General features: G+C 46.0%; 1 protein-coding gene across 1 annotated transcript in view; it reads right to left on the bottom strand.

The window, feature by feature from the left end:
- KIF26B (kinesin family member 26B) overlaps positions 1-12,604 on the bottom strand; it is a 699,050-nt gene that overhangs the window by 505,718 nt on the left and 180,728 nt on the right. Inside the window, exon 3 of the mRNA XM_085611462.1 lies at positions 8,557-9,093. Within this exon, the coding sequence (XP_085467588.1) occupies positions 8,557-9,093 (537 nt within the window). The remainder of the gene's footprint in view (positions 1-8,556; positions 9,094-12,604) is intronic.

Raw genomic sequence — 12,604 nt, 5'->3', positions numbered from 1 at the left:
GGACAAGGTTCCGTGGGCTGGCCCCATGGGCGGGCAGGAAGACTGTGATGCCGGACCACTTGTGGGACGTAGGCGAAGGCGCGTGATGCAACTGATCCTGGGTTCGCTCTCAGACTCGATGCGGAAAGCTTATGGGCTGGTGTGGGAGGAGTTTCAGCGGTCGGGGGCGTCCCCCCGGGGAATTTCGGTTGGAGGTCGTGCCCGATGGGATGATGTGGTAAATTTGATCATATCCTTGATTGACAAGGGTTTGTCGGCGGTCGCAATAGCGGGTAAGTTGGCGGGCATTGCCTTTTTTGGGAAAGAGCGGTGGGGATATGAGCCCTCGGCGGGTGACACGAGGAAGCGCATCTTGAAGGGCTGTTCGAGGGAGAGGGGGACTGGTGACCGGTTGGGACAGCCCATTACCTTGCACATTTTGATGCAGGTGATTGCTGCGCTTTCTAGGGTGTGTTGGAATGCATGGGACACGCTCTGTTTTTCGGTTACCATGGTGTGGCTGTTTTTTGTCGCTTTGGTTCTGCGACTCGTGGGGGACTGCTTTGGCGTAAGTTCCATATGAGTGGGGGAGCAGTGCAGGTTTGGATTCCCAAGTCCAAGAAAGGATCAGTCAGACAAGGGCTTTTGTGTGACTTTGCGGGCGTACCCTGATCTGTTGATTTGCCCATGTGCTTGGTAAAAAAGGTTGAGGGAGCAGGGCGGTGGGCGAGATGAGATTTTTCTGCACGAGAATGGAGAGCGTTTTTCAGCTTCGCAGGTGTTGGGGGTCCTGAGGAAAACTTTGGGTTTGTTGGGCTACGTGGCAAAGGATTTCGGGACCCATTCATTCGGGATTGGGATGGCACCGGAGGCCGAGGGCAGGGGTTGGTCAGCAGGGGAGATTCAGCAGGCGGGGCATTGGCGATCTAGTTGCTATCGGCGCTACGTACATTTGGGGTGGCGGTTGCACGATGACCAATAACATGAGTTTGTTTTCTCCTAGGTTGCATTGCAAGCCCACTTCTTGGCTATGTAGAGGTTTCGTTCTGCGGGCATTCTTTTGTGAAGTGGGCAGTGAGACATGCTGAGGCTCGGCGAGGAGGAAGACAGCTGGGCCTGCTTGATATGGAAGTACAGTTGAAATGGTTTGGGAAAGGAGGCTTGCGATGGCACGAGCTATTGCCCAAATTGAGGGACTTGGTTAAAGGAGCCCATTGCCCGGATATTTTAATGGTGCACCTGGGACAAAATGACCTTGTCCAAAAGAAAGGCCTGGCTTTAGTAAAAACTGTGAAGCAGGACTTGCTTGAAATTAAAGCAGCGAGGGTGGGAACAACAGTGGTTTTCACTGAGCTGTTGCCAAGGAGAGTATGTAGGGGGGCAAAGAGGCCAGGGGCCATTGATAGAGCAAGGTGACAAGGGAAAAGGGAGCTGCGGAAGGTTTGCAAGGCGCAGGGATTTTATTTTTGGAGCACAGTGATATCACATATGAGGCATCCAAGTTTTTTTGAGATGATGGGGTGCATCTGCCGTTTACGGGGTGGAATTGTACTTGATGCAGATCAGGGCCATGTTGGTTGGGATGCTGCATTTGCCAACAGGAATGCAAGTTCTGTTCTAAGCGGAGGAGGGTGGACACAAAAACTCTGGGCAGGTTTTCTGGTGTCATTTTTTTTTTCCAGCAGTTTAAAAGGTTCGAAAAGGAAAGCATGGGTCAATGTTCAGACCCAGTCAATTTTGGGTGGGAGGGGAAGGGGATTTGTCGAATGAGATGACAGCAGTGGTGGATGCAAGATGGATGGACGGAGGAGTTATGAGTGATGGGTGTGAGTGGAGTTTGATTTGTTTGATTTTAAAAAGGGGGTTCTGATTAGGGGAGGGGGTTTGGTTTGTTAATGAACTGTATAGTGAGGCCAAGGCAATGAGTAGTCTGTATGGCATACAGCCAGGTTAATGGGGTTTTACTGTAGGTTTGTGCTCCTGTTTCATTAAAGCAGTCTTTCCCACACTATGACAATAGTCTGTGGTTATTTGGAGACGCCTTCCCACCCAATGATGTTTCTGGGGGCGTGGGCGAAGCCCTACCCTCCTGGAAATGTCGGGTGGGTGGTACGGTACAGGGGCAAGGGGCAGGGCTTAGTTATGGTTCTTGGGCGACGGTTATAGGGGTTTAGGTGCCATTTTCTAGTAGCACGGCCCGGTTGGCAGGGATAGAGTTTGTTTTTGTCCCCCTCACCCATTCCCAGTTTGGTTTGTTCTTTCTGCAGTCTTTGATGTGGTTGGTGCAGGAGACGGGAGGCAGGTTGGGGTTTTTTGTCGTTTTATGAGCAGGTGCGTGGCAGGTTTTTTCCAGCAGTTTAAAAGGTTCGGGAAAAGAAAGCACGGGTCAATGTTCAGACCCAGTCAATTTTTTAGGGGGGCGGGGGGGGGGGGGGTGATTTGTGGAATGAGATGCCAACAGTGGTAGATGCAAGACTGTTGGATGTAGGGAGTTATGAGTGATGGGTGTGAGTGGAGTTTGATTGGTTTTAAAAAGGGGGTTTGGATTAGGGGAGGGGGAGCTTTTTTTTTTAGTTAGTGGGAGGGGGAGTTTTTTTTAGTTAGTTAATGAACTGTACAGTGAGGCCAAGGCAATGAGTAGTCTGTAAGGCGTAGAGCCACGTTAATGTGTTTTTACTGTAGTTTTGTGCACCCGTTTCATTAAAGCGACCTTTTCCACACCATTACAATAGTCTGTAGTTATATGGAGACGCCATCCCACCCAAGTACACATTGAAACAAATGATGCTATCACACAAACCATTGCATTTCTACCCAAAAATATATATACAATGCACTTCAGACGTGGGTGTTGGCAGAAGAAAAACACCTATGAAGTGCAGTCTACAGCTATTGAAAAGGTATCCAATTATAACAGGAACAATTTTACCCAAATGCATTGAGCAACAAATGTTGATATTTCATTGTGATGAAATACAAAATGCGGGCCAGGAAAGCTCTCATATTTCAAACTGAGGGGTGAAGGTAAAGCTTTACTCCCTGATAATCAAAAACAAGCATTGGCAAAACAAATAGTTGTGTTGTTGTCAGTACTTGTCCTGGTTTGTCACGGTTTTTTAAAAACTTCACTGTTGGGGAAACTTTTTGGCCCTCATCAATCTAAAACCTTTGGCTAAAAGCAAAAATATTTTTTGGTCTCAAAAAGCACACAGTGCCATAGTTGTCCATGACACTGCTTTGTGTGAAGATATGCTCCTTCTGAAATGGAAGAGTGCCGTCCCTCACAGTGAAATTAGCCATTGGCTGAAGAGGACTGACCCACTTCCCCATGCTGTATGCTGTGGTGGGCGGAAAGACAAATGTGTATGACACAATAACAAACTAATAAAGGAAGAGAGGTCCCTTAAAGCTCCTAAAAGTATATTGTACATAACATTTTAATAAAATCAAAAGATCTTGGCTACTGCCAGACACAAAAATATGAAAATAATGACATTAAAAATAAAGATACCCTGAGGATCAAAACTGGGTTTCTTGTACTCACTTGAACATAAAGGCGGTTCCTTCCGGTGGTTTTAGCACATCTCACATTAAACATAGATTATGGGGCAGTTTGCACAGTGTACAAGGAGTAAAATGTTATACTGTTTATTTGCATTGCTCATTACACTACGATAAGGTCCCTTAAAGGCGCTAAGGATGGTAGAAGGGATGGAAAAGAGACACCTGTTTCGTGGACAAGAGGGAGCAAAACAAAAGGAATGAAGAGGGAGATTTGTGGAGAAATTGGTCAATGGACTTTCCCATGAACATTGGTATAACAACCAACAGAGCAATAAGGAAATGAGAGGAGCTGGTCATCAGTGTCTGACCAGCACCGTGGATAGAGACATTGAGGTGGACCCCAAGCAGAGTGACATGCCAGTAGGGCCCCGGGACTAACAGGACTCCCGCTCCATCTCTCTCCACAGCATATTTAGTGGTACCTCTCATGCAGCCTCTACCCAGTGCTTAGTTTGAGCCAGTGGTTTTTGGTGCTCAGCACCGGCACTTAATCATCAACACCCGAGCTTGAGCACCAGCTAAGAAGACATTCATTTTTGGTGGGCACTTGGAGATTAAGTGATTCGCCCAGAATCACAGGATGTTGAGCAGGAGCGAAGACTCAAACCTGATTCCCCCATCTCTGAAGTCGACAGCTCTTGTCATTACGTCACATCCCATCCCCACTTGTAGGGATTGTTGGTTCTATGTTAGTCAGCGCTAACAGGAGAAATAGGCTGGTTGCAGCTACCTCCTGACGAAAGCCCTGGCACTTCTTTTTACAAATTAACCACTACCTCTCCCCGACTAACACATTTGCTTGTGTGCTGAAACTGAAAATGGATTAGCAGGAGGGAGAACTGTGGGACTCTTCCTGTGCCCCAGGTGTTCGGGCTGATCACACACATCAGGGTTAGAGGAGGAGCCCCCCAAAAGGTGCTGAAAGCTCAGCTCTAGCACTCGCCTAGCCTCAGGCGACCTGGGCAAGGTTTTCAATGTTCACACCCTCTTAGGCTTCCTGGAAGACTACTTCAGTCAGGTCCCCATGTTTTTAGCCTGATCAGAGCAGACACCCATGCTTAGGGCACGTTTGGGAACTGAGAGCTTTGGGGAGAGCCAAGGGCAGAAAAGTCTTTCAGTTTCACTCCAGGATTTCTGGGATACATACAGAGATTTTTACATGATATGGAAAATATAACAAGAAGACCTTCCACACAGTTAAAAAAAAGTCTAGATTTGCGGCACAGCACTATATATTACAAAATACTGCATTGGCATAATTGATCAGGCAAATCTTGTCAAAGAGGGTAACCAAGGTGAGTAACTTGCGTGGAACATAAATTATACGTTTGTAAAACAGTCCATGAGATACTTAAGGTGACTCCAAACAGTATAGGGAAAGCCGCCCATGGAAGGAGTTAACCTCTAGGCTCACTTGTGGCTCTCCGCAATTTTAGTCAGAGGGGCTGGGAACATTCTAATAGCCCCACAGCTCTCTGGTTCTTTTTTGACGGGTTACATTGGTTTCCTTAACAGATCGCCTTACCCAGGATTTTACTGGTGTATAATACATTGGGGGCTGCAATCCGTGTATAGGAGAACATTTCTAATGTCCTTATTACAGACGAGCTGTGGTGTCTTTAGCCACCTGTAATAAGGAAATGGCATAACTGCTCAGCTGTAATAAGTTATTACAAATGAGTTCTGACCTCACAATTCCTGCCACCAGAGCAAGCAGCCATGGTGAAAAGCAGGTCACAGGGCATAATTACAGCTGCACTTTAATAACGAAAAACCAGAACTGGCTTGTCCTTCTTCTGATATGCATTTCTGAAACAAGAAATAAAGATCAGTAGAAGCTAAACATTTTTTACAACAGGTTTATTGTTTTGATGCTGTATATCATTACAGCAAAGATAGAATCTCTGTATTGTTTACACAATCAAAGTCGCATCATTTTATTAATTTATTTTGTATTAAACAGATTTTGTTATATATTTTTGCAAACATTACAAACTGCTTTTTGGTGTGTTTAATTTCCCAGTAAGGAGTCTGCTTTTATTCTTCATGCCTGCAATGAAGATGAAAGAGCAAGACTCCAAGTGTAGAGACATAAGGACTCCTGTGTGCTTCCCGAGTTCCAGTGCAAGTCATGCAAAGACATGTTTCACTGTCATCATCAGACTTGAGTCAAATAGTGTACCAAGTTGTGGTGCGGGTCATAGGAGTGTGGGAGACTGGAACAACCACAGTCAGTATTTGGAGCAGTCACCCATTTCTGATGAGTCTCCTAGACTGGGACACAGACCTTCACGTCTGACACATGTCTACAAGAGGAGCCACTGAGTCTGGCTGCTTCACGCTGCCTGGTTCGGTGGGAATTGGCCTGACAACCTGGAAATTTAAGGCAACCGCAGATCACAAGCGATCCATGTACAGACCCTTAGGTACAGTCTGGGGACATGGCTCTGAAACCATGCAGCCGGGATGTGTCGCTATATAAAAACAATTGGTTCTGTAGGGAAATATATAATTTCTTTCAAGTTGAAATATTTATATCCTGATAAACTAGGAAATGCCAATAAATGGTGTGAAACATATAAAATTACTAATAGATTAAATAATAAATCACAACTGACACAAACGCTCTATTTTGCACTGTATATTAACCTTCATATACCGTGGGGAAACACAACAATCATATATCAAAGGGTCAAAACGTACACGATACAAATAGGTGTTCCGTACCAATGTCTCACATATCTACAGCCAAGAATCAAGGATATATGTTTGAACATTCAAAAGAGTTAATTTGTGTTTTCTGTTTAATGACAGGCGTCTTGTACATTGGATTTTGTTTTATGTAATGCACGCTTTGTATGGCACATGTTATTATTTACGTTGTATAACTGTCCTCTGTCTTTGATATATGATTTTTTTGTTTCCCTACAATATATGACTGTTAATATACTTTGCAAAATACAGCGTTTGTGTCAGTTGTGATTTATTATTTCATCTATAAGTAATTTTATATATGTCACGCCATTTATTGGCATTTCCTAGCTTATCAGGATATAATATATTAAAACTTGAAAGAAATTATGTATTTCCCTACAGAACGAATTGTGGTTATATACTATTATTTCCCCAGGTTCTGAGGGATACTGGGACACCCCATTGGTATTATTGTCCGGGATGTGTCAGGCACGTCTTTGGCACTTTGAGATCAGGAGCGACTGGTTAAAAGGTTTTGACCATGTACAGTTCTGTCTGCATAAGAACTGTGAGGTAACCAGACCTCAAAATCTGCATGGATGGGCAGGCCCTTCCTATGTAGAATATTGTACGCTTGACACAGCACATTAGTGAGCAAAATGTGCTCCCTGATAACTGAGGCCAAGGTTTGTTCAATCCAATCCGAGTGTCCCGATTTTAAAAAAAGAAATCGATTTCTGCTTGTTTGTGCTCGTTTTTCAACCTGAATTCTCTGGGTGAAATACTTCGGATCCACAGAATTATAGCGGATCTTGTAAACTTGATGAACAGGTACCTCCAGTTACCAGGGATCCCAGGGCCACGTCGAATGAGACGCTTTGCATCTTCTAACCATGCCTCCTCATGCTAGAGCATATTTTTTCATACAATACTGCCAAGCATGCCATCCATGGTTGCTGTTCACGTGCAGGGCTATACTTTACTGGCGCCATTGTAAGTGGAGGGAAATGGGACAGGACCAGCACTGTTAAACTGGAGCAGAGTGGACTTGCAACACACTAGAAGATTCATCTGATCCCATTCCAGGCACTCAGCAAACACTAGGGAATGAGATGGAGTTATAGATCCCAATCACATCAAGCAGGGACTAATTCAATTTTCTATGACAGTGGTACACCAGTCTCTTTGGACCAGATCCATCCCAGATTTTCAAGATATCCCCTCAAGACAAATTTGCATGCAATTAATCTGGGTCTAACTAATTTAAGTAGTCATTGGTTTGCTGAAAGCCTCGCCCAGCATGGGTCAAGTTATTTGGGTGTTAATGGGACACCGCTGTTCCAAACTCTCGTTCTGAAATGTATGGGAGTGGAAAGATAAGTTGCTCCTCTGTGGTAGAGGCGTGCACCTTAGCCGGTTATTCATCTAGGGTGAGCTAAATTTACTTTAATGTGCAAAGGTCGGGTTTATAAAAGAGCATATTTCCGGATGCGACAAAATACCAATTACAGATTTCCAAAGTGAAGGTGGTGTTATTTTAAGTGAGGACTGCCCATTATATGTCAGGACGATCTGCCGGGCAATATGGATTCTCTGCTGATATGGTCATTATCTAAATGACATTATTAGCCGGACTTTTGTGGCCCATTAGAAGATGGGTGAATTCTGGCATGATGCTGCGGGCATCAACAGCTCTGAAGGGGAGTAGAGGCAGAAATACTCCAGATTTTGGGTTATAACTAGATGAAATTAGTGTTTATACACCTATTACTGCTTGTTTTTGTTCATTTTTCCACCTGAATTATCTGGGTGAAGAACGCCTGACCCATGGAATTATCGCCAATATTGTAAACTATATGAGCAGGTACCTCCCGTGACCAGGGATTCCAGGGGCACGTCAAATGAGACGTTCTGCATCTTCTAACCATCAATGGTTGCTGTACAAGTGCAGGGCTAGACTGTACTGGAGCCATTTTAAAGTGGACGGAAATGGTACTGGACCAGTAACGTTAAACAGGAGCGGAATGTACTTGCAACACACTACCTCGTGCAGAAAAATAATAAACCACTGATACTTTGTCTACACCCAACATGGCTGCCGCTCTGGCTCAAGTGTATCCTTGTACGTACTCAGGATTATGGAATCAATATTTGCACTAAGGCTGAAGAGTTCCGAAATACCCAGGTTTATCACAATGGTGTCAGTGTTGCAATTACCTCAATGTGTGCGGTACAAGAAGTCAGTGAGTTGTAGTTGGTAACCAAACAGTTTTATATGAAAATATGAAAGCCCCCAAAAAAAGAAAACCGTGCACTTACTTGGTAGGGGTACAGGGTGACCCCATTAGTTCTCGATAAGGACCACGTTCCATCCAGATACTGATGGGCCTGAATGGCTACAGAGTTCAGGATGTTTCCATTGCTGGGGCTAGTGGCCATCTGCACGCTGACCTTTGTCTGGTGGACTGGGGAGCTGTTTTTCTTCTCTTGCCCATTGGCCACTCCCAGACTGTTGGGCTTTGTGCTGTGCTTGTTGGCTACAAAGCCTGTATACGTAGATGTAGTGTAGGGAGTGGGCATGTACACCCAGTCCCTGGGCTGTAGGCTGGTCATGTGCCGGGCTCCCACCAAAGTGGGCATATTGGAGATGGCCGGAGGCGAGCCCGGCGAGCCGGCGTCATAGTGGTCCACGTTGGCCGCCTGCTCGAGGGTAAGCACCATGTGGATGGCCTCCTGCTTGAGCTGGTTCAAGTGTGTGGCACAAACGTCGCAGCGGTTGTCCCTCTCGTTCCATGCCTTCCTGGTGGTATTGGGCACCTGAAGTTTGTCGTGAATCACGGTCGAAAAGGCGGGGTCCTGATGGAAGAAAAATGAAAAAACAGATAACTTTATTGAAAACGTTGAACACAAAAACAGGAAGTGTTAAAGTCAAAGATTTCAATAACATAGCACAATTCAAAAACATGCACGAAATATGTTTAAATGGAAATATGTTCAAGTTTTAAACCTCAGTGGTTAACACAACCTGTACAAAAAAGAAATATACAATTTTGCTTAGACAGAATATAAACGCATGGGATGAAACCATTGTTACACAAATTAGAAACAAAACCTAAATGTAATGTGAATGCATAGTGCCATGAATCAATGGCGCAAAAAAATTATCTGTCCAATTTTTTCATGGCCCCACATTTTACTGCATTAAAAACATGGCTGTGTATGAATTTATCCCTGCCATCACTGACGAACCAGCCACTTGATATAAAACAGGCAACGAGAAAAGACTAATAGCAGTGGCAGCTTCTCCACCAAGGCGGTGGAGCGTAGACCCACTGCTATTTCAGCAGTGCAAAAAATAAAAATGATAATAAAAGGGCGTTATTATCATTTTATTTTTCTATGCAGGACTCGGAGCTAAGTCAGGGCGGGGCTGGACCCTTTGACCAGAGCAGAGTGAGGAGTGGTTTGCACTCCTCTAAGTGCGCATGACGGTTGGGCCAGCCAAACTGTCATGCGCATTAGCATGTTCACCATGGAGCTGTTTTGCACAGCCCCGTGGAGAACATGCCAGGCTCCCAGGCACTGCCTGAGCGGCCAAACCGGCCGCTCAGACCATTCACAATGCTGCTCATGCAACGTTGTGATTGGCTGGGAGAGTACAGGAGCCCGGGTGCTTCCAGTGCTTTCCATCAGATGAAGAGGGTGGAGGAGAGGCATGCAGCGGCGAAGGTACGTTTATTTTTTTTATCCATTTCCACCCTCCTGCCTCATCACCCCCGTTCCAAGGCAGCCACCACTGCTCTCTGTCAGCCTCCCGTTCCTGCTGCAATAAATGAAGGGAGCTGAGGCAGCGGCGTAGCTGGGTTGCCAGCGCCCGGGGCAACATTTTAAAAGAAAATATTGCACCAGTGGACCGTTAGCTCGGGAAGTGCTAACCGTCTATGGGTTAGGGGCGCAATAATTTATTTTAAAATTTTGCGCCCCCTAAGAATTTTGCACCTGGGACAACTGACCCTGTGAACCCCCCACACTAGGCCAGTGAGCTGAGGAAAGTGACAGAGGCACCAGCAGTGGGCCTGGCCTTTTAAACCCGGCCTTCAGTCCGGTGGTATGAAAGGCTGATTTGGCCTTGCAAGCCTCTATACTCCACTGCCCTTAACTTCCTGTCTCTCAATCTCTCTCTCTCTCTCTCTTTTGCAGGCTCTTTTTCATCCCTACTTTTTCTCTCTCTTGCTTTATTTTCCCATCATTCTCTTCTTTTTTCTTGCTCACTTTTCTGTCTTTTTCTGTCTTGCACTGAAACAAAGTGCGATGATGGAAATTAAGCCCTGGTGCCCCAACATGAGCGACAGTGCCCTCCACCTGCACAAACTAAGAACTGGTAACTGCTGGTAAACCAACCTTAAGCCCCGACTCCACAGGAGAAGGGCTGTATTAATAAAATGTTACTAGCCTATCAGTTGACACTCTTCAGCATTACAGACGTGCTGATGGAAAACACTATGTGCAATGCGTCACCTAGAGCACGTCAGTGCCCCTCACTTCCAACACCCAATGACGTGACACCAGTCACACACAATAAATATATATTCCACCAACCATCCATATAAGACAGGTTGCTGACAAACTGCACAGCACTTTGCGGCCACATCACCGGTATATAAATGCTAAATACAATACATTAACCTGTATTTTACAGCGGCGGCTCCTCCGCAATGGCGGAGGAGCATTGCCCCACTGGCTCAGAGCCAACAGTTGAAAAATATAAATGATATTTTATTATCGTTTCACTTTTCTGCTGCTGGCTGAGCCAGTATGTACAGGGAGGGGCAGGGCTGGGTCATGGGAGGGGGAAGGAGGAGTGGTAGGTGCACTTTTAAGTGCACATGCCAGTTTGGCCAGCTGTTTTAGGGCGGCCAAACTGGCATGCGCGCTTAGGTTTCTCCAACCCAGCTGTATTGCAGAGTCGGGTTGGAGAAACAGCACAGACTCCCTGTGCCTGAGCGAGCTTTAATACTGCTCAGCTAAATCCCCACGCTGCTCTCATGCTTGAGAGCAGCGCGGGGATTGAATGGTGAGACTGCGATGCTGTCCCAGGGACTGCTGGGACCAGGAACTGGAAGGAGAGGAGCGCGTGGCGGCCGGCAGCACCAGGTAAGTCTTTTAATTTTTTTAAATTATTAAACCCCCCACTGCGTGCTCCCCCCACACCTCTGCCACAAGCCCAACCACTCTTTATCTGTGTCAGCCGCCACTGGTATTCTAACTTTCCTCCCCACAGAAAACCTCTGCAGGCTGCTGGAGAAGTGAGAGGATGTGTTTCAGGTGTTAAATGTCCCACTCTCTTTCATGTCATTAGTGCTTTGTGCGGGTGGTGCATGAGGTGGGCACCAGCTCTCATTTTGAGGGACTAGTACTTATTTTTCATTATCAGACTTTGACCCAGAGGAGAGAAGGCAAGATAAAAGAATGAAGAGGAAGATAGGAAAACTGTGCCGAAGGGAGAAAGTTGGGATGGAAGAGAACCTGCAAGAGTGAGACAGACAAGAAGTGTATGCTGGCAGAAGGAAGAGACATGAGATGGAATCAAGACTACGCAGCCTTGGCATTCGGCAAGCCCACCATTCAGCAGCATCTTCTGTAGGCTCCTGACAAAAAACTGCGGGCCTAACACTTATTAAGTACTTTAGCTCTCTGCTGAGGTCAATAGTTGTTGTGAAAGGCCCCAGGCCTGAAGCAAGGGTGAGGGCCTTTAAGAACCAATATAGTGTCAGACAGGTCTTTAAAGATATTACCAGTGGAGGTTTCTTTATGAGGGCCGGGGAGCATCGCCCCCCCCCCCCCCGCCCGCTGTGAGCCACGCGGTGTTAAAAATAAAATGGCAATGAATGATTTCATTTACATTTTATTTTTAATCAAGGTGCGCTGCAGCCGCCAGCAGGCCGACGAGCCAGGAGGGCATATCTTGAATGTTCTCTGCTGTCGGCTGACAGCAAGAGAACTGGAGTAATGGGGGCCACGCACGTCAAAGTGCATGTCACTTTGCCCAGCGATTTCGCACCTGCCAAAGTGACATAAAAGTGATATGCGCACTTTGAAGCTCTCGACCCAGCTGTCTTTGATGGTGACTAAGCACAGGCCTCTAGGGCCTGGGGGAGCATTAGGCCAACCTGCTCCATCCAATCAAGGCGCTGCTCTCATGGAGCATGAGAGCAGCGTCTGGATTGGTTAGGGGAATTCTTCATTCCACAGGCTTCGGGAGGACAGCAAGGAGGCGGTTGCAAAGCCTGCGGTAAGAACAATTTATTTTTAATTAATTAATATAATGTGTAATGCTTTACTGTTTGTTTTATTTTGGAGGGAGGGA

The sequence above is a fragment of the Triturus cristatus genome, chromosome 6, assembly GCF_964204655.1.
Source record: "Triturus cristatus chromosome 6, aTriCri1.1, whole genome shotgun sequence".
Classification (NCBI taxonomy): domain Eukaryota; kingdom Metazoa; phylum Chordata; class Amphibia; order Caudata; family Salamandridae; genus Triturus; species Triturus cristatus.
This window is presented reverse-complemented; position numbering and strand designations above follow the sequence as displayed.